We start from the raw sequence: 24,270 nt of genomic DNA on the forward strand, positions 1-24,270 counted from the left end.
TATAGTGTGTAACTGTCCACAGACAACATGTAAACATAGAGTGGTGGTTGTTTTATTTACATGCATTCAAATTTGAACTTATAATTTTCATCAACAAAAAATATTATTATTCCTTTTATTTTTTTTTTCTGTGACTTAAAATATGAAAAAACAATCATGCAGGTTGATGCAGGTTGATACAGAAACAAGTTTTAGATTCAGATTTGGCTCGTGTATCCATTTGTTAACCTCTGTTTTAGAGCACATATAGAGAGTGTGTGACATGGCTCTTAGGTGAGAACAGAATTCATTCTTGTCTGTGATGTTAGAGAATTTCAATACATAACTTTTCTTTGTTAATGAAGAAGATATAGCTGCATTCAAATATTTTTAATGGTTTTAAACCATTTTTAGTTGCTTACTGTGGTATTAATATACTGGCTCAGGTGAGCCTATTTTGTATGTCTAACATGCAACTCTGTTCAGTGACAGCATTTCAGTAACTTAAAATTGACCATGATGAGAAATTTTATACCATCCAATAGAGAAAATACTATAAATCAGAGGTTTGCTCTCTTAGAAAGCTGGTTGATAAACCTTTACTAACACATTATTAAACGTAAAATATATATGGATTCTTGCTGCCCTCTTATAATATGGATTGGTGTAGTTGAGTTAATATTATCGAGATAATGTTATTACTTATCTGAAATGTTTTAGAATAGCAACAAAAATAACTTATTCCAGGAAATCAGATTATCAAGGCTTCAGTTTACTCAAGTATGAAGACATGTTGTGCACACGAATACCTGAGAGCAACAGTGAGTATTGCTTAATATGAGTGTCAAGTTTTATTTAAAAGGAAGAACTACACTCTGCATTACAAGGGGTGATTTTATCCTGTCCACAAAGTGTATAGAAACCATCTTAATAGTGAAAATTTACTTTGTGAGTCTCATTTTGTTTATGCTGATTTTTAAATATTTTTAATTTAATGTTCATATTTTAATATTTAATATTTTTGAATATTTTTGAATATCAAAAATAGAACATGCTTAGGATGGGAAGAGTTTCAGAGAAAGACCGAGAAAAAATTCCATTAATACAGGATAAAAAGTAGAATTTCCAATGCAAGCGAATTATTGGTATTATTCATTTGCTTCTCTTTCAAATATTTCTAAAAACCTACCCTGCAAATATTCAACCTCCTTTTTATACTTTACTCCACTAAGCTAGTACATATATTTTGTATTCCTCTTGCCATTTCATTTTATTCTATTAAGATTGAAAAAAAACCCCACAATAAACAGAAACAAAATCTCATATTGGTAGTAAAAAAGAAACTAATAGAAAAATACTCAAATTAAGTAAAATTGTACATACAGAAAGAAGTTGACATTGTTTTGTGTGTGTGATCAGTGACAGTCAACATAGGAGTTTTGCAAAATATTTAAAAAAGAAAGTCAAGAAATGGCTGTGGCTATCTTTTAAACTTTAAAAGTTTTGGAAAATAGAGATTTCTCTATACTCTATTAAATTCTGCTCCAAATAATACATCTTTATCTCATCTAAATTATTTATTTTGTATGTACCCAACTTATATTTGGTATCAGTTTCCTATATTTTCCTTTAAAATTCTGCATAGTTACAGCATATTTGTATTTCCATTTAAAAATTAATGTTACTTCTATGATATACTTTCCCTTATTTTTTTTTTTTTGTAATTTGTTTCTCTATTCACTCCTTATGTACGTCTGAAGATGCCATCTACCTATTTACTATGGTATTATACTCAGATTTCCTTCATTTGTATGCACTGGGATTGTCACCTCACTTTTTCAAATCTTTCCTGTGTTTCAAATAGCTACACAGATTGATAGACAGATAGATATATATTTACATGTATATATTCAGTTTCAATTAAATTTGCTAAATAAAACCCTAAAGTCAGCATGTTTATAACCAGACTTATCAATTTATTTTCTAGTCCACTTGTCTTACATTTCCTATTTGTGTTAAAATTATCTATTTCAGTAATTTTAAATCTACTTTTAACTCACATAAAGCAATAAGTTCACAATAATCAAATAGCAGTGTCATCCTCTAGCTACAATTCCTAAATAGAAAATGTTCCCAAGGGCATACATAGACATACTGAAATGTCTTATTCATAAAGAAAATTTAAAAATACTTATGAGATGCATAAAATAACAAAACTATAGCAGTCCTTTGAGGAAAATTTATTGCTGTAAAGCCTGCATTAAAAAAGATGAATCTTTCCAAATTAATAACCTAGCTTTTCACTCTAAGAAAACAGAGAAAAAAAAACATATTAAAAAAAAGAATGAATAAATGATTGGAATGAAAAAGTCAAGAGACAAAAATATAAAAAAATTAAAAGTTCTTTGAAAATATCAAGAAATTTGGCAAAAGTCTGATTGACAGTGTATGTGTGGTGGTGGTGGTGGGAGACACATATCTGACCAGGAAAATGGAAGAGAATGGAAGGGTATATTTGTATATCACATAACTACTGTTTACAGACTGGCATTAACTATATATGGAATATTCATGGACTCAGTAATAAACAATGTAGAAGTAGATGAAGGCTTAGAATAGACATCTGTTCAATGTACAATAAGCACATGAAAAGATGTTCAACACTGTTAGTCAAAACTCAAATGTAAATCAAACCCACAAGATGCCACTTCACAACCACTTGGATGACTATAATCAAAAAGACAGAAAATAATGTTAGTGAAGATGACTGGTAGAAATATAAAATGGTGCAGCCATTTTGTAAAACAGTTTGGTAGCTCCTAAAAATCTTTAAATATGGATTACCGTCTGACTCAGCAATCCCTACTTCAGAATATACCAAAGGGAATAGAAAACACATGTCCACAAAGAATGTACACTAACGTTCACAGAAACATTAGAAACATTATTCATAGTACTTTTAAGAGCAACTGAAATGACCATCAAATGATGAATGGGTAAACATGCACACTACTGATGTTATGGCATTGATGTACCTGCAAGCAGTATGACAAGTGAAAGAAGCCAATTACAAAAGACTACATATTGCATGATCCCATTAAATAAAATGTTTAGAGTAGGCAAATCTATGGAGACAAATGTCGAATTATGCAAATCTATAGCCTAGGAATAGATTGGGGATTATGAGCAGCAATTTCTAGTTGATAATTAGTTTAGGGGTGGGGGATAAGGAAGACATACTCCACTTAGATTATGGAGGTGACTGCACAAATTCTGAATATATTAAAATTCCAATGAAACAATAAAAATTCAAATGAGTTATTTTTAAATTAAAAATTTTAATGGATATTAATCTGTTTTATTTTCACTGAAATAAATTTCAATGATTTGAACATCATATTAAAATTCTACGGTTATAAAGCAAGATACTGATACAAATGTATCATTTTGTAATAATCTTCTTTGTTTTTTCTGTAGCTTTTGTCATTCATGAATTTTTTAACTAGACCTCCAATAGATAAGGTACGACTTTTTATTACACTCACTTTTCAGTAGATCTTAAAGTCACAAATCTAAAACGTGTTTTCTCAAATCAGATCAGATATAAATATTTTAATAGTCTCTCATTATTCATATGTAATGTTAGCAACATTCACAGTAATTCTTAGAAGTTGCTGTAGAATGATATTCATGGTTTTTTAAATACTGATCATAAAAACTAAACCTTGAATTATTTTAGTTGAAAATTATATAAAGAATTTCATTTTGTACCCCTGCTTACTCTGTATGCTACAATTTAACTCTAGAGCTTTGTGTTTTTCTATTCCAGTTAGTTGACTACCTCATGGAGTAAGAATGATTTCTTGATTATGATAGAAAAAGAAAAAAAAAAGCAGAGGAGAATTAGCATATGTGTTCCCCTTGTACTATTTCTTTGGAAAATTACTGCAATTTATTATTTGGGCACTTAAGAGAATATGCTGTTTTCAAATTATCTCTATCTAATGATAATAAATAACTTATAACAACTACATTCACAAAAATAAAGAGAAATCTGTGGAAACAATACCTTCAGTTGTCTACATTGCCAGGTCTTACCTTTGTCTCGGCAGGCTGATGAGGGGTTGTTTATGACACCTCTTGCTAAGGCTAAAGAGCTTGTGTACAATTTTCTGTGCCTTGAGGAAAAGTTGTTTCATGCTGTTCTCCAGTTGCTCATAGCGGCGCTGAAAATTAGAATCCATTGTCCACAAATGCATTATAGTTGATGTGTTGAGGAAATAATTCATGGGTAGCCTTTTCATGAAGAACTTGAATTCATCTGAAAAAAATGTTAAAATTCAACATTTTGATTATGAAACATTTCCAAACACGTATAATATGAAAATTGAAAACAAATAAATACAATCCACCATGTATAGGTAACAGATTAGTAGAAGATGAGATATTTAGGTGTTTTGGAATTGTTTTCCTTTTGATTTCCATAAAATAGAAATTGTGTGGAAGAAAGTTAGAATAATTTATGAAATAATTAAACAGTTTAGACAGAAAGTTTAACTTAAATTTTCTATATTCTCCTTTTGATAGTGTTTCTCCAATGCATTGTAGATTAAATCTAACTTTCATTTCCAGAATTAGTGTAAATAATTCTCTTAAGCATTTTATATTTATATATTAAGAAGTGTTCACTAAGTCAGTATAAAAATATAGAAAATACAGAAAATCATTAATAATTTAATAAATGTTTAAGGAGAGAAAGTTTTGTATATAGAAAATTATAACTTTCAGCTAGGCATCTGTTCTCTGTAACTGACCATGTTCCAAAATGTCATGGCATTTAATTTAAAATAAAAGTGTATCCTGAAGAGTAAAAAAAAAATTAAGGGAATTTAAAATCTCCAATATTAGCTTTTATTTTTGTATCAATAATTATCATACCTGAAATAGCTTTATTTTCAAATGCTTAATTAATCAATAATAAAATTAAAAGTTGATGCTATGCTAAAATAAATAAATAGTCTAAAAGACCTATTAGTAATCTCAACACAGAAGATAAATCAAGGCAATAGTCAAAACATGGAAACAACAAAACTGTCCATTAACAGTTGAATGAATACATAAAACGTGATAAATATATACAAGAGAATTTTATTCAGCCATAATAATGAAGTTATGGTAGATGCTTAAACAGAGATAAACTTTGAAATAAACCAGAGATGAAATAAACCAAACACAAAAAGTTATAATTTTCTATATACAAAACTTTCTATGAAATAGGACTTTAACATGACACTTGAATAATTACTTCATTATGAAGTCATTAAGAGTCACTACTGACAGTCACCCAAAACATTTATTGAACACCTGTTGTGAACAGAACATACAGATGTTTCAGACTATGACAGCAAGTATGGATAAACCTTTAATCTTACTTTAAAAAATGACTAATTAATGATATGCCATATATTCAAGTGTTAAAATAATATCTTTAGTGTCTGAAATTCATTCTACTCAGAAGTCAATAGAATCTTGAAAATTATTCCTGTGGATATGTTTTAGCTACTTTTGGAAATTAATAAAATGTATATTTAAAGTTTACAAATTTGAAAGACACATTAGAATTTCTATTGTATAGATCAATGATATGTATCAGCACAAAGACAAAATACAATAATTTGAGGTTACAGTTAATATTTTATCATATAGTAATTTCTGCAGCTATGTAGAAGATAGAGTACTATTTGCACTTAAAATGAAAAACAAGAATGACCAGCCATATTTTGGGGGGTGTAGAGATGAATTTATAAAAGAGAAATGTCAAAATTATGTAAAAGTCACCAAGAAAAACTAAATTTGTATGTATTTTATTAGAGACGTTATTCTAGAAATACTTGTTAAGTGTGTGTCAATTGAGTATTTTTTGCACAGCATAGTTTTGAGGACTACAGAGAAACAAAACAGAAACAATGACAGTAATATGCTAGTAAAACTCTATGCTGGTAGAAATTTATAGTCAGTCTCTGTCTCCTTGAAACTAATTTGCATGAAGCAAAAAATAAAACACAGGGAAATATATTATATTAATGAATTCTTTGGGGGCACAGAGAAATAGGTTAGGTGACAACTTTCCCATAAATTACAAATGACTACTTAGACATAAGGTTTAACTCTCTAGACTTCTAGTGTTTCTCCATTAAGATGAAGTGTTTTAAAAACAGCTAAATAGGAATGGGTTGCTTTTCATCCCATTTCCTTGATAAAAGCACTAGTTATCACTTGCTGTGTAATTTCATCTGTTAATTTTGAATTTCTCTCTCTGCTATTATGAGTTCTAGCTAAGGAAGGTACTTTAAAAAGGTGCTTTAAATATTAACTCAATTATCTCTCCAATAATCCTTCATGCAAATTTTATTAGAGAATTTCATATGCAGAATACAGATAATCCTCGGTTTCAGAATTTTAATGTCAGCAAAAAGTTTTATTAAAACTACAATGTTTATATAACAATTTCATGTATTTATACCATTATGCTCTTTATTGTCATGGCTTATAGTTGAATTAAATGTCTGAAAGCAGAAAAATAAACATTGTTAGGGTGTGAAAGGATCAGCTATGAATACATATTCTGATGAGTATTTCTGCTTATACATCAAAACATTAACCCATAGAATTGATTGTGTATCTTAAAATGTTCAGAATCTGTAAAATTACTTTAAAACATTTTTTCAAAATGTTTTAAAGCACTTAGACATCTTAAAATTTCCAGAGTTTTGAGAGCTTTTAATTTATTTCCTGAAAACTTGAGTAATCAGGAAAATTTGTTATTTAAAAATAATTTCTTCAGTTATAATTCCACCCAAACAGAAGCTGCTGACATTGAAAAGTAGGCCTATGGATAGGAGGGATGGAAGGAGGAAATTTGTGTTTTAATGATTTTTATTAATTCACTTCAATGTGTTATCAATTAAATTCAAATAGATGTTGCAAATAAATATAAAAACTCACCCCAAATAATATTGAATTTTCAGCACACTATATACATGTTATGTTTAAGAAATGTAAATAAGGTCTAGGCCCAGGCCCCAGCTAAGGACCATCCCGCTGACCTATGCAGGAGGCTAGGCCAAGGTTAGGCCCAGGACCAACCCCGCCAACCAGCTGTCACATGCCAGAGCTGAGGCCTAACTCACCTCCATCTTGGGACACTGTAGCCATCACCATAGCCCTCCCCATGCAGTAACCTCCACCTCAGGACAATAGATACAGCCTGGAGGGAGCTGCATCTCAGAACAGACAGCCCAGCCTTTCAGCCCCATCTCTGAAAGGGGTTGCATCCGCCTTGGGACACTGCCACTGATATCTCGAGTTACCTCCACTATTGCCACTACCACCTTTACTTGCAGTAGCATTTATCCTGGGTCATTGACCAGGGTCTAGAAGGCAAACACAAGGTGAGGTACAGGTGATTTGCAGGGACACCATAAAATTATAGGTTAGAAACTGTATTACCTCAGATCTGCACTGCAAGAAAGGAAGACATATAGAAAATATGAAAAACCAAGGGAGGAAAGTGCCCCAAACAAACCAAGATACTACAATAATAGAATCCATGGACAGGGCAGTTGATGAAATGTTAGAGAAGGAGTTCAGAATATTCACAATTAAAATGGTCCACAAATTAAAGAATGACCTAAGTGAGCAAATACAGGCAAAAACTGATCAGTCCAATAAAGAGATAAGAGAGCACATATGGACAACCATTGATAACACCAACAAAGAGATAAGGGAACAAATGCAAGTAGCAAAAGATTACTTCAAGAAAAAGATTCTTAAAAAAAAAAAAAGCAATTCAGAAATCCTGGAAATGAAGGAAACAAAAATGAAATAAAAAATCCAATAGAAAGCATCACCAACAGACTAGATCACTTGGAAGACAGAACATCAGATAATGAAGACAAATATACAATCTTGAAAATAAAGTTTACCACACAGTGAAGATGGTAAGAAACCATGAAAAGAACATCCAAGAATTATGGGATAACATCAAAAGACCAAATATAAGATTTATGGGAATAGAGGAAAGCACAGAGATTCAAACCAAAGGAACACACAAATCTCTTCAATGAAATAATATTAGAAAATTTACAAACATGAGGAATGAATTGGAAAACTAAATACAAGAGGTTTAAAGAACACCAAATGTCCCTGGGGCAGGGACCCGGAGTCAAGACACAGACACCAGGAGCTGGTGAGAGCAGGCAGGTGGCAGACCTCCAGCCAGCTCATTTATTATGGAAGAGGTTACAACTGATATAGGGCTCATCCTCCAATCATACATAAGCAAGCAGGTTACCTAACATTTAGAAACCAATCATCTTATGATCAATGTAACTGCACTATGAGGAAGCTCTAAAATCTGCCACATAGTGGAAGGCTGTCAGGAAGGGTCTTTACTCCTATGAAAGGGGTCCTTAAATTAAGGCAGCTCAGACCCTGAGGCTCTTGCCTCTCAGTTGCCTAGCAACATTGAGGTCAATCACTGAGGAGGTGGTTTTACCTCAAAGGCTCACCAGAGCAGAGCACCCCATCCTGCAGGTGTGCCCGTAAGCCCTGTATAAGCATTGGTCTTCATAACTCCTTGAGCTGCTAGCTGCTGGCTGTAAGCTGAGAGTTCTTCCCATAACAATTAATGTTAGGGTCCGTAAACAAGTCAGGATGGCGCCTGGCACTTTGCCAGAGGGAATAGTTTGAGAAGTAACGCCAGTGAGCCATTAAGATAATAGAGATTCCTTAATGACTGACTGCTGTGTCTAGATTATGTCAATTAAGTTAAGCTGTGTGTAATCATTAAGATGATGAGGATTCCTTATTGGTTGATTGCTGTATCTAGTTTATGATAACTAATTAAACACAGCTTATCTTAATTATGTATATACACCCTTGCTATCTGGCAATAAAGCGGCTCCCACTCGTGCTGTATCAATCTTCACAAGTTGCTAGTCCCCCCCACCCCCGCCCCCCCGCCCCCATTTACTTTGCCCAGCCAGACTGTGGCAAATTAAAATTAGGGCAGAAATCAACAAAATTGAAACTAAATAAACAACTCAAAATATTGACAAAAAAAGAAGCTGGTTCTTTGAAAAAATAAATAAAACTGACCAACTCTTAGTCACCCTAACAAAAAGAAGGAAAGAAAAAAAATTCAAATTACTAAAATTTGTGATAAAAATAGGAAATACCATGATCTATATTATTGAAATGCAGAAGACAATTAGAAAGTATTTTGAAAATGTATATTCTAGTAAAATAGAAAACCTCAAAGACACCAACAAATTTCTAGAGGCAAACTATCAACCCAAACTGAGTCAAGAGGACATACACAATTTAAACAGATCAATTTCAAGCATGAAAATAGAAGATGCCATCAAAAGCCTACCAAACAAGAAAAGCCTGAGACCAGAAGGATTCACAGCTGAGTTCTACAAGACCTAAAAAGAATTAATATTCCTCAAGTTATTCCATGAAGTAGAAAAGGAGGGAACCCTTCCAAACTTATTCTATGGATCTAGTATCATCCTGATACCAAAACCAGGCAGAGACATATCAAGGAAAGAAAATTTCCGACCAATATCCCTGATGAACATTGATGCAAAACTTATCAATAAAATTCTGGCAAATCACATAAAAAAATATTTAAAAAAAATTGTGCACTATGATCAAGTGGGGTTCACTCACGGAATGAATGCAAGATTAGTTCAACATAAAGAAATCAATAAATATAATTAATCACATCAATAGACTTAAAGATAAAAATCATATGATTATGTCAATTGATGCAGAGAAACCATTTGACAAAATACAGCACCCTTTCATGTTCAAAACAATAGAAGAACTAGGGATAGCAGGATCAAAGCTCAACATTGTAAAAACTATCTATGCCAAACTCAAGGCCAGCATCATTCAAAATGAAGAAAAATTGGAAGCATTCCCTCAAAAACCTGGAACCAGACAGGGATGCCTTCATTCACCATGTGTATTCAATATAGTCCTTGAAATTCTAGCCAGAGAAATTAGACAAAAGAAATTAAAGGGATATGGATAGGGAAAGAAGAACTCAAATTATCATTATTTGCTGACAACATTATTCTGTACTTAAGAGCATCCAAAAAACTCTACCAGAAAACTTCTAGAATTAATAAAGGAATTCAGCAAAGTAGCAGGATATAAAGTCAATACCCATAAATCAAATGCATTACTATACATTAGTGATGAGTCCTCTGAAAGAGAAATTAGGAAAATTACCCAATTCACAGTAGCCTCAAAAAATATGTGGAAACCAATCTAACAAGAGAAGTGAAAGACCTCTACAATAAAAACTACAGAACACTAAAGAAAAAAATTAAAGAAGACCTTAGAAGATGGAAAGATTGCCCATGTTCTTGGATAGACAAAATTAATATTGACAAAATGACCATACTACCCAAAGCGCTATACAGATTCAATGCAGTTCCAATTAAAATCCCAATGTCATTCTGTATAGAAATAGCAAAAGCAATCATGAAATTCATTTGGAAAAATAAGAGACCCAGAAGAGCCAAAGAAATCCTTAGCAAGATGAGTGAAGCAAGAGGCATCACAATACCAGACCTTAAACTATAATACAATGCTATAATAACAAAAATGACATGGTGTTGGCACCAAAATAGACATGTAGACCAATGTTACAGAATAAAAGACACAGATACAAACCTGCATAAATACAATTATCTCATATTAGACAAAGGAGCCAAGAACATACATGGGAGAAAAGATAGCCTCTTCAAGAAATGGTGCTGGGAGAACTGAAAATCCATATGCAGCAAAATGAAAATCAATCCCTCTCATTATGCAACAAAACTCAACTGAAAGTGGATCAAGGATCTAGGAATTAGTCCAGAAATCCTGCTCCTAATAGAGGAAAAAGTAGGCCTCGACTTCCTTAACAAGATTCCTAAAATACAAGAAATAAAATCAAGAATTAATAAATGGGATGAACCCAAACTAAAAAAGCTTCTTCTCTCAAAAAGAATCAGTGAGGTGAAGAGAGAGCCTACATTTTGGGAACAAATTTTGCCATACACATGTCAGCATATATAAAGAACTCAAAAACTTACCACCAAAATAATAATAATAATAATAATAATAATAATAATAATAATAATAATTGATTTAAGAAGCTGAAGAGACACTTCTCAGAAGAAGATATATATTCAATCAGCAAATAAGTGAAAAAATGATCAACATCTCTATTATTTCTTTAATTAAGAAATGCAAATCAAAAGTACTCTAAGATTTCATCTCATCCCAATCAAAATGGCAGTTATCAAGAATAGGGATAACAATAAATTTGGGGGAGGATAAAGGGGGAAAAGGCACACTCATACATTGCTGGTGAGACTGCAAATTGTTGCAACCTATCTGGAAAGCAGTATGGAGATTCCTTAGAAAACTTGGAATAGAACCACCATTTGACCCAGCTATCCCATTCCTCAGTCTATACCCAAAGGACTTAAAATCAACATATGATAGTAACACAATCACATCAATGTTTACAGCAGCTCAATTCACAATAGCTAAATTGTGGAAACAACCTAGATGTCCTTCAATAGAGGAATGGATAAAGACTGTTATATATACACAGTGGCATGAGGACAAGAAAGATGGTGGAATGAGATGGACATCTTTACCCTAGGTACATGTATGATTGCACATATGGTATGGAACTACATCATATACAGAAAAATGAAAAGTTGTGCTGCAATTGTGTAAAATCAATCAAAATGCATTCTTCTGTCATATATACCTAATTAAAATTAATAAATAAATTTTAAAAATAAATGTAAATTAGTTGACATTATTTAATTACTTGTTAATACAAGCATAAAACCTCAGGGCTGGGATTGTACCTCAGCAGTAGAGTGCTTGCCTAGCACATGGGGGGAGCTGGGTTTGATCCTCAGCACCACATAAAAATAAAATAAAGGTATTGTGTCCAACTGCAACTAAAACAAAAATATTTAAAAAAGAATAAAGCCTCACTGGTTCATATTTTATGTGTGTGTGTGTGTGTGTGTGTGTTTTAAATCAACTAACATATTGGCACAATTAAAGTATCTTTTCAGTGTGTGGGGTAAAGCAATACAGAAGTATTTTTAATTATTATAAATATATAACAATATTATTTTTACAGTGTTAATAAAATATACACAATATCCTAAAAAATCTGTAAAGAAACAGACACAGGAAAGTTATAAAAGGAAAATGAAGCTGTGTAGAAAATGTGAAGAATACATGCAAACATTTATTTTTAAGCAGAAAGAAAGGCCATGTATGATTTTATGCTATTTCCAATTTGATATCTTCCACTCATCATTACTACTTTTATATGTGTGTATAAATTTTTGAAATAATGACATGTTAATAACATACACTAGTGGAAAAATTCTATAAGAAGTAAGCTAACAAGTTTACTTCCTTATAGTGACTGCATTACTATCTTGAATACTTGTCAGATATGCTCTGCTTCTTTGAGTGTATTTTTATTTATTTATTTATTTATTAATCTACAAGAGATCTAGACTTATAAGTCCAACATATAAAGTTGACAAAGGTCAAACTATTTCTGCCACTGACTTTCAACGTTATTTGACACACCTGAACACACTCTAATGAAATTATTTCTTATTCCTTTTCACAGTCACACTTTTCACAGATGATAGTACAAGTTTCCTGATTTTTAGTGGCAAAGGTTTTTCTAGTAAATCAATTAAATGAGAACTTTGACGCTACATAAAAACTGCCCTTATGTAAGTAAGATATAAAATTGTCAAAAGGGGAAAGTAGTGGGAATGTGAGAGGCAAGAAGGATCTAGCAAGAAAAGCTGAGACAGACAGCCCAGCCGATATGGGCATCCTGAATGGCAGAAAGATGACAATCAATCTTTGAGCAAGTGTTGCTGATATATGAACCTTGACCCGCTCTATAATTCTAACTAGAATTGGCCAATTTACATTTTTACAAACTTCTTTTCTCCAAGCCTTTCTAAGAAACTATTTGAATGATTTGAACCAGTTTAGAATTTTTCCAGCTTCTACAGTAAATCACGGATACAACTGTGAGTGGCTGTATATCAGTGCCACCGATATGTGTCTATTCAAGCCATTCTATCAGCCATGGGTAGAGAGTTTATAATGAAATTGACAAAATACTATAATGCTGCATAAACTAAATGGCAAGACTGCTCAATAGCTTGTGAACTGGCCAATTTTATGAGGCTACAAAGCGATGGGTACACAAGGGTATAAATCAGGAACAGATTCTCATTCTTTAGTAGCTGCCTAGAAATAAGTTTTTCCTGACTTTTATTTTTCTCTGAAAGATGCAGCATACTTTATGTTACAATATTTTAATACATTAGGTCAATCAGAGCAATCTAGCCTACATTGGGTTTCCTTTTTTATTACCCCAAATATTTGAGAAAACTACCTAAATGTAGCTTATCCCTTATTACAGAATCTGAAAAAAAAAGATCCTCATATTCCCAGTGCCTTTGCAGCACAGGGTGGGTGCATCATCTAAATTACAGAAGTCAGCTGTAGCCACGCAGAGTTTGAAGAGGAGGCCTAGAGACATTCTTTCAGGAGGGAATGGCAATAGCAGCAATGGTAGTCTTTATTTCAATCTGTTACTCCTTGCAGTTAGCAATGATGACCTCACTAACTAAGTCTTATCCAAAATTCTTTTTTTTTTTTTTTTTTTTTTTTACTATTTCCTGACTAGAGAGAAGAGTGTGTTTCTCTACCCTTCTTGGTGATTTTATGTGCTATACAGAAACCTTTCATGAATTTATCCATGTATGTCAGCTAAATTTTTTTTCTTACATACAGAAAAATATCTGGGATGATAGAGGTACAGGTATTGAAAGTTATTTTTGACAATAGATTCCAAAGACAATTGGCTGAATGTATGACTGGTTGCATGGACCAAATGGAGCAGAAAGATTTGTAAGTCCATAGAGTATTAAGGGTGGAACTTCGGCCACAGAAGCACCACATGCATTCATCTTGAATGACGTGCTTGTTTCAGGAATGGTATTAGGGACCATGTGCTGACCAGGAGCTGAGTGAGGCACCTGAGAATTCAAAGACTGTTGCTACCAACAGTTACAGCTTGCTTAAAGAACTCAAATATATACACTTTCTTCTCAAAGTACAGAATAAATGTTAGAGACTTTCAAACTGTGCTAAATGAATCTTTTCTCTCTTATAGTTGCATGACTTCAAGACAAACTTTTTTTTCCCAAGATTTAATTTAAATTCCTCCAGATCTTTTACGTTAAAGTTATACAGAACACTGATTGGAAATTTGTGGGGACCTGGGAACTGGAAGTCAGATAGGTGGACATTGACTTAGAAAAATCCAAAGCATGAATATTTTTTCCTTGCACATTTTTTCTTTCAGGTATTATCTTTGTCTTGCTTTCAGACACTGCAATAATCTTAATCAAAAAAGGTGATGACCATCGCATCGTGAAGCCAGGGCTTACCATGCCCCAGTTTCACCACCCATCGTGACCCAGAGAGCTTACTGAAATTATTCTACATTTGACCTAATTTTGTAATAGATTGTCAGTAATTTTATCATTTTTATTTGAGAAAAAGCATTAAATTCACTGGTGAAAAGAGCGTCAGCATCTCTGATGAGCAATTATAATCACTGTTTTCTGAAGGCTGGGATACCAAAGTGAAATCAGATGATCTCTCTGATTTCAATGAAGACATATTTACTCCACTGTGACTAGGGCCTCACAACAGCTGTGAGCCCCAGAGGCACAATACACACATTGTATTGCACAAGAATAGTAGGCTATTTAGAAAGGTCTAACCTGTAGGAATTTGAGAGTTTACTAATTAGATAATTGTCCCTAGGGATTTAAATACAGGGCCATGTCTTGAGGCCCTATTTGATTTGTATAGCTAAAAACAAACATATAAGTAAGTAAGTAAGTAAGTAAATAAGATCTAGGTCTGTCAAAAAAGTCCTGACTTGAGTCAGAAAAGAAGAAGAAAGAAATGAAAGGTGAGAGTCAAGGAGAAAACAAAAATCTGTCCTATCAAATCCCTAGCCCTGAGTTATTTCAAAGACACAGGTGTCTTGTACCACAGTTTAAATAGGGGAAATCTTCCCTTTGGATTGCTGACTTGTGAGTTAACGCTTAATTCCTGGAGCTCTGAGTGCCACAATATTTCATGATTCCGAGTATAGCCTTTTAGAAACATAGTAAAATAAATTGATTTTCCCTGTATTCCTTTTATTTTATCTGTTTGGACCATAAACCATGTTATGTTTATTTTCCTATTCCTTAAAGAATTAGAAGACTATCAGCTAATATATTATGGAGTAAGATAAAGTAAGGTCAAAAGATAGAGTGAAACCTTCCCCTTCTATGAAAATTACAAATACAGTCATATTGCTTGCATTTTTTGCTTGACACATTGCAAGAGATCCACTTAATACTTGGAAGTGGTGAAGGTGGTATTCATTTTCCACCTGTAAATAACTTACCATGTTGCTGAGTTCTCTTAATCATATGGTAATTGTAGTTACCTCTTTTATTTTTCCTGATGGCAGAAGGGATAACATTTCTTTCTTGGCACATTTTTGTTTCCTCTATCATTAGAAATAGAATACCAGAAACACCTTCCTTTCTATTTAGAAAGGTCTAACCTATAGGAATTTGAGAAAAAAGTTCAACATTCTCATTGTGTTCTAGGGTCAAACAAATCCTCAGCCTCTCTACTACAGTTCACTGCCTAGGGATATAGATCATCTGCATGCTACAGAACACAATTTGCTAATGACATGATACTGAAAAGGTGTGGAAAACAGTAGATGAATGGATAAAAAATGTGGTATATATACACAGTGGAATATTACTCAGCAATAAAAGAGAATAAAATCATGTCATTTGCAGGTAAATGGATGGTGCTGGAGAAGATAATGTTAAGTGAAGTTAGCCAATCCCCCAAAAAACAAATGCCGAATGTTTCCTCTGACATAAAGAGGCTGATTCAAAGTCGGGTAGGGAGGGGAGAGCAAGAGAGGAATAGACAAACTCTAGACAGCACAGAGGGGAGGGAGGAAAAGAGAGGGGACAAGGGTTGGCAAGGATGATGAAATGTGATGGACATCATTATCCAAAGTACATGTATGAAGACATGAATTAGTGTATATTTTATATACAACCAGAGATATGAAAAATTGCACTGTATACATATAATAAGAATTGTAATGCATTGTGCTGTCATTTATTTTAAAAAATCAATTAAAAATTTAAAAATAAACATGAGTAGCAGGTATCTAACTGCTGATCTATAATGTAGTTGTGTATAATAACTGCAAATAAATCTTATTTGTTCTGAAAGTCCAGTGATTCTGAGTGTATCTGGATATCCCCTTCAAAATGAAGAACAGGTACCTGCAACTTTATCTCCCTTAAATTAGAAAGATGTACAAATCTCTGAAATTGCATTGAATGCTTTCTCTAGTAACATTATTGATAATGATGACTTCAATGATCTGTACTGGGGTGGCAGATGTGCCAGCTGCAGACTATTGTGCTTCTTGATGTCCTCAAGAGATTTCCCCTGCTGTGTGAGTTCAAGATTGTTCTTGGCATAGCCTCTGAGCCAGCATCTCCAATTCTCAAGTTGATACTGAGTTATCCAATTCAATGTCTTTAAATAAATTCCTTTTCTGCTGCAGTCAGATTCTATTCTTAGAAGAATGCTGACTGATACAGTTAATTGAGGCCTCAAGGGAAATTATAGTCTGTAGTTCAACAAGAGTTTAACAAATATTTATTGAGTGTCTACAGTGTGCCAATCACTGTGCTAGTTAAGAACTGAGACAACAATAATAATTACTGTTATAGATATAAAATGGTACTTTCCCCATAGGATTTCCATGCAGATTAGATAATTGCTATGAAAATTTAATAAAGTGCCTTTTACATGATTAGTGATAAATACTAGCTTTCTTTTTCTTGTTATAATTTAATCAGTGTTTCTATGTGTGCTGTTCTGAGCACTTTACAAGCATTATCTCATTTAATCCTCACATAAGTCTTAGGAGGTGGGTACTATTATAATCCGCATTTTGTTGATAATAAAATGTGCCTTTTTGAATTTCAGCAAATATTCAAAATGATGTTGCTAATAATGAAAGCCCAGAAAAAACCTCATCTAAAAAAACAAAAGCAAACATTTTCTGAGAGTTGAGAGAAAAATAAAATTGTTTTTCCCTATACTTGAAGACTTCTTTTGTTTGGTAGAATTTTCATAAACATTATCACATCCAATCTCATAATAACCATGCAGTAGGACAGACTGGTTTTGTTGAGATGTGATGTGAAACTAATTTGAATTATAGGATCATTGCACAGAGCCAAGTATGAGAGAAAGATGAAAAAAATAATAGACTCATGGAAATAGAAAAAAAATAATTTTATATTTCTGTGAGGGTCAGGGCAATGTTCTTTTTTTATTTTCCCTTTCCCAAAGCCTAATAAAACACATTATTATACTATCAATTAGTTATATATTTCTTAAATGGCTTAACCATTTGACAAGATTTGGGAAGAAATAGTTGATCCTTGCTATAAATATAATGGAGTGATTCATCTAGAAAAGCAGAGCTGGAGTTTTTTCATATAAAACATGATGCCCAAATGACCCAGATGGGGAAAGAAATTTGAAGTAAGACATGTATTGCAGTTCTAAGCCGTAATACTACAGGAAAAAAAGGGAATTGAAAGTAAACCTGCAAGGCAAAACCATAGATATGTGTCTTAACTTATGGATAGGAAAATAGTAAGTGGGTTTCAGGTAATAAAATAGGGCATGTAAAATTCAGATTGATAAATGATCAAAATATTCAGCAATGGCATGTGATCATTGGTCATAAGAGAAACGAGAACAAAGTACGTTTCAATGGTTGCATAAGGGATATTTACCTTCAGTTCCTTTTAACTATTACTCTTCGTTCTGGTCCCTTAGCTGTTTTAATTCTACAGAGTAACTTTTGCTACAACATGACTTAGGGATATTTTGTAAATTTCTCCAGGGATAACACTCCTTAGTAATGACTAAAGAAAAACTACTGAACACCGCCCCGCCCCCCAGCTTTACTGAATTTGCCTATGAGATTAAACTCTTTTGAAACCATGTACCAGGGAATAGATAGAAATTCCTGGAATAGAGTGAAGGCATCGAGAATTCAGATATTTTGCTTCACATCCTAGAGCACAAGCAATCTCCAAGGGAATTGCCTTCCTCTTTAAACAGTAAAACCTTCCTGGCACCACCCACCCTTGTAAATCAGATGTCAATTTGTGCTGCAGTTTTTATTCTTTTTCAACAGTCAGTAAAAATGGAAGCCAAAGAAGGTTAGTGATTTCCCTGTGAACACAGTTCTACAAAAAAGTGGAATTGGTACTTCAGACTGAGAAATATTATCCACAGTTTGTCTTTTATATTATATTGTAATTTTAAGTTTAATGTAATGCATGATTGTGTATAGGAATAATTGCTAAATTAATACTAAATCCATATTAACTATTAGGACATACTTCCAAGTAGGAAAATTTAAAACACTATTTAAATAGAATCAAAATACTTTTAAATGTTCACATCGAAATATTTATCATTAAGAGTAAGCATAAAACATCATCTTTTTTTTTTTTTTTAATCTGGGTGGAGGTAGTTGGGATTGCACCCAGGGGCACTTTACCACTGAGATACATCCCAAGCACTTTTTTTTTTTTTTGAGGTAGGGTCTTCCTAAATTGATTAGGGTTTTGCTAAGTTGTTGAGGCTGCCTTGAACTTAAATTCTCCTGCCTCAGCCTCCCAAGCTGCGGAAATTACAAGCATGTGCCTGGATAAAATATTCTAATATAGCTTATTCTAAGTGTAGTTCCAAATATAGTGAGAACTCTCAGGTATAGAAATCCCCTGAGTTCTTGGTCATTTTGATATAACCTTAAATAATTATTTTGGAATGTTGGAAGACCAAACTTTAACCAAGATTAACATTTTTCAAATATTTAAAACTCTGAGAAATGAAAGCAAGTTAAATCCTGCACAGAAACAACAGGGAAACCACATCTAGACAAAAAGGTTCTCTCTCCACCAGCCACATCAGTTCTCTCTCCATACAGCTGGAAAGAATGGAGAGCCAGAAAATTATTCATTCCATATGAGTTGAGATCTGCCTTTTAAAATTGTTTCTAACCTTTCTTGCAGCAGGTTTACATAAAATAGAAGTACTTACTAGAACAGAAAAAACAATATGGTAAGATTTTTTTCCAAGAGAATCAGTGCCTATGGTGACAAATAAGTACCTAATCCCTATGAATGAATTAATTCCTTCCTCAAACTTTCGAATATTTGTTTTGTGTACAATTAAGAGATATCATGCTCTTTAATTTTATGATTCCAGGTAATTCCTCAAATCCTTGGTTGTTGAAGGCTTTTTTCCCCTCTTGTTTGAATTTAGCAAATAAATTATATATTATATATGTATTGTGCTCCTCCAATACATTTTTTACAATATTAGTTAACATTGTCACAAACTTGAATTTGTATTTATTATTATTTGCATTGGAATATAATCTTTCATCATCTTTTATTGTCATGCTGTTTAAAGGCCCTAGCTTATACATGTTGAACCAGAATAAATTTTAACAAAGCTCATTTTCACTTTCAAAATTATCCCAGTTTGGTAATATATATTTGGTGCGTTTCATTCCCCAGTATTTTATGAATAAAAACAATATGTTATGCTTCTGACTAATCATGCTTAGTCTATTAATTCCCAAGTAGAACATCTGAGGCTACCTCATTTATACTTCATGCCTTATTGGTAGATCTGCTAACTTGTTTATCATAAATTGGCACCATTGTCACCAGTCTACAGCTGGAAACTCTTTCCTCAAACCCTCTCTTTTAGACAGTTCTAGGTTAAAGTTTGTCAGAACAGAAGCTCATGTGTAATGTGACATGAAATAGAAGCATCATCTTCTGAAATTATATGGCCATGAATATGTGACTATGAGGCTCTGTCCTTTTCCAAATGCATGGTAGCTTCCAGATAAAAAGCAGCATCCATGCAAGTGACATCATACCCAGAAACAGCAATTTCCAGATGCCTTTTCATAGACTCTGACTTCACAGACCCCTTCACAGGGGTCAGAGTAGAACCTCTTGCACCTGGACACAGGTGCTGGCATTCCAGCCCTTCCAGGTTTTGAAAATAGGTGATTATGGATGTTTCTCAAGTTCTCTTTCATTCCTTCCATGTCTTTCTTATCCCTCATATAAGCAATAATTCCAATGTTAAAACCCTCTCCCCCCTGAAGAGTAAAAGCAATGTTGAACAAAACTACAAATCAAGAGACATTACATAACCTATCTTCAAAACACAGTACAAAGCAGTCATAATCAAAATGGCATGGTGCTTTTATATACAGAGGCATTTTAAAAAAAAAGAATAAAAAAGCTAGAGTACCCACACATCTATAGTCACCTATCATTTAAAATGGTACTAAAAACATACATTGGAGAAAGGACAGTGTTTTCAATAAACAGTGTCGAAAAAATTGAATAACATACATAGATAAATGAAATTAGATTTTTTATTCTTTGTCAATCAAAAAATCAACTTACAATCAACCTAAGATGGATTAAGGACTTAAATGTAAATAACAAAACTATGAAACTACTTAAAAAATCTTAGGTAAGATTCTTCAGAAAATTGGCAAAAATTTTCTCTCCCCCCCACCCCCCTTTCTCTCATCTTGCTCTCTCACTCTCTCTTTCTTATCCCCCAAAGCAGAAAAACAACAGCAAAAATAAACAGTTATGTCAAACTGAAAAGTTTCTAAACAGCAAATGAAAAAAATCAAAAGGGTAAATACACAGTCTAAAATGTTGGAAAATATTTGCTAGCTGTATATCTGATAAAAGGCTAATATCCACCATATTTAAGGGGAAAAACACAATAGCATGAAAATAAATAACCCAATTTATGAATGGACAGTAGATCTAAATAGACATTTCTCAAAAGAAGACATACAAATTTTCAACAGATATATGGAAAACGTTCAGCATCTCTAATCATCAGAGAATGCAAATCAAAACCAAAATGAAATATCATGGCCCTCCTGTAAGAAAGGCTACTCATAAATAACAAAGGATAACAGGGCTAGGATGTAGAGAAGAAGAAATCCTTGCACACTGTGGGTGGGAATGCTAATTAGACCACTATCATGGAAAAGAGTATGGTGGTACCTCAAAAAAATTAAATATGTAACTACCACATGATTCAGCTATCCCACTACTGGATTTGTAACCAGTATGTGTAATATGTATGTTGAAGAGACATCTGCAGTATCATTCAGAATAACAGCACCATTCAGAATAACAATGAAATGGAAAAAACCTGAGTGTACATCAACTAATGAGTGGATAAAGAAAATGTGTCACATACACACAAGGGAATACTATTCAGTCACAAAAATCAGTTAAATCCTATCATTTGCTACAGAACAGAGGAAACCAAAGGACATTATATTCAGTGGAAAATCCAAAGAAACAGATTATCTCACTCATACATAGAATTAAACAACATTAAGCTCATAGGAATTGTGCTCAGAATGGTGATTCACAATCTGGGAAGGGTAGGTGGGAAGAAAATATAGAAAAGTTTGATGACTGGGTACTATGTTAGAGTAAAAAGTTTGGCATGTTGTTCTGCAGTACAGTGACTACCGATAATGTAACGCACTTTATATTTCAAAAATATATTTCAAAAATCTAGAAGGAAGTGTTTTGAATGCTTTCACTATGAAGAAATGGTAAATGTATGAGAAGACAGATAAATTGTGTTAGTCATCTTTTTGTCACAAACACCCAAGGAAAACAACATGAAGGACGATTTATTTCTGCTCACAGTTTCTGAGGTTTTAGTCCATGGTCAGGTGGCTCCATTGCTTTGGGCTGAGGTGAGGCAGAACATCATGGCAGATGTATAACAGAGGACAGATGCTCAGATCATGCCATGCAGGGAGCAGACAGAGAAGAAGGAGCCAGGCAGGAGAAATGCCCCTCCAGGATACACTCCAACTGTCCTATTTTCATTAAATTGATCCCTCCTCCCAATAGTCCATTTAAATGATTCATCCACCAAATGAATAAATCCACTGATGGTATCAGAGCTCTCATGATGCAATCATTTCCTCTGAACAATACCACAGTAGAGAGAAAACCTTCCACATTGGAGCCTTTTGGGGACATTCCAGATCCAGAGAAAACACACACACACACACACACACACACACACACACGTATAAACTGATTTAAAAATTAACCAATGTATACAAGAATCAAAACATCACAAGGTACTCCATAAATATATATAATTATGTATAAATATGTATAATTATTATATGTGTCAGTTTAAAAGCTAACTTCAAACTAAGTAACAAAAGAATGATATTTTTTCCTATACTTTTAAGTGGCTTTATATTCCTATCTAAGCTCAGATGAAGAAAACAATTAATGTAGGCAAGGCTAGTTTACTTAACATTTTCATTCTCCTTTTATCATTAACTACCAGGACACTGACTTTTGTTTTGGACTGTCATTGATCCAGATACAAAACTACTTCCAGCCTCTTGTAGAAATGTGACAATATGCTGGCCAGTGTCACAAAAGCAGTGTGGCATTGAAGGTTTCTGTGTGTTTAGAATTTTGTTTTTCAGATTTAGGATTTGCCCTTCTTGACTTTTTTGCATCTTCCCTAGTGAATTATTGAACTACAGCAGCAGTAGCCATATTGGGATCATGAGGCAAAAGTCAGGAGAAAGGCCCTTGGAGCAGCAGTAAACTGCAACCTCAGTGCTGTCACATGCAGACTGCTGTCACCCAACTTGGGAAAGAAGGAGCAGTGAATGCCTTTTCAAATCAATAGCTCCCAAATATCTTATCTCAAGAGCCCTTTACATTTTTAGAAATTATTGAGGACTCCAAGGAGCTTTGGTTTGGGTAATTTATAGGTATTTATATTAAATTAAAGATATATTTATCAACTCACATAAAATGGAAACCATATATCCTTCACATATTAACGATCATTTTTTTAATGAAAATATTTTCTTCAAAAAAAGAATATTTTATAGAAAATGGGCACTGTTTCATTATTTGTGAACTTCCTTAATGTCTGACCAAAGAAGAAATACCAGGATTCTCATACCTGCTTTTGCATTTGATGTGTTGCCACTGTGTGTTGCCGAACACTGAGACACTTCTACACATGTCCCCTGCACCCTCACAAGAGAAAGTGGGAAATTAAGCACATAACATCTCAATATTGTTGGTCTCATGGACCTCCTGAATGTATCTCAGAGATCACTGGGTTTCTCTGACTAGACTTTGAGAATTGCTGCTGCAAAGTATATTATAATGGTCATATCTTACATTTTAAAACACTTGATAAGTTATATTTTATTTCAATTAACATCTTCATTAGCCCTATAAAAACTGTGAGCCCAAGGTATCTCAACTACATTGACTCCCACTTATAGACAACTGAATTGGTCATCAGAGTGGTAACATTTTTTCTCCAACATCAAAATTTATCCATGTTCTGACCGGTCTTTAAAATTTTTTTTTTTATTCTGCCAAGGTAGTGCTCCTGTGTGAAATGTATCCTACACAGTAGGTACAAAAATAAAATAATAAATTGGGCCAATTTCATAGTAGTGAGTACACTATTTGAAGGAAAGAAAAATTGTGATATTTGTTACCATTAGACGTATGTTTCATGGTTTGCATTATCCAAACATAATAATAAAAGAGAAAATCATATGTTAGTTTATACTTAACAGTTGCTGCATCTTTCAATAATCTTGCTCTTTTGCATAGTAGATTGTCTTGGAATTTTATAGGGCAACGGCACAATATTGTGACAGTTAACACTGGAATTTTTCTTTTTCCTGAAATAGGCTGCCAAATTTTAAAACTGGAGCATCATATTCATTCTGGCTGCTGCAGAGGTGAACTGCTCTGACCATAGCTACAGCTCTGAAAATCACCATTACTATTCGTAGTGGAAAACGCTGTGAGCCAGTCATAAAAGATATAAATGATACCATATGGCCTGAGAGCCTGATGCTTTTGTAGAGTCCTGGCA

General features: G+C 33.3%; 1 protein-coding gene across 3 annotated transcripts in view; it reads right to left on the reverse strand.

The window, feature by feature from the left end:
- Window positions 1-24,270, reverse strand: part of Brinp3 (BMP/retinoic acid inducible neural specific 3) — a 358,134-nt gene that overhangs the window by 53,490 nt on the left and 280,374 nt on the right. For all 3 annotated transcript variants that reach the window (XM_005319679.4, XM_021722543.3, XM_021722542.3), the window contains exon 7: window positions 4,078-4,300. In XM_005319679.4, the coding sequence (XP_005319736.1) occupies window positions 4,078-4,300 (223 nt within the window). The remainder of the gene's footprint in view (window positions 1-4,077; window positions 4,301-24,270) is intronic.

The sequence above is a fragment of the Ictidomys tridecemlineatus genome, chromosome 10 (genome assembly GCF_052094955.1).
Source record: "Ictidomys tridecemlineatus isolate mIctTri1 chromosome 10, mIctTri1.hap1, whole genome shotgun sequence".
Taxonomy (NCBI): Eukaryota; Metazoa; Chordata; class Mammalia; order Rodentia; family Sciuridae; genus Ictidomys; species Ictidomys tridecemlineatus.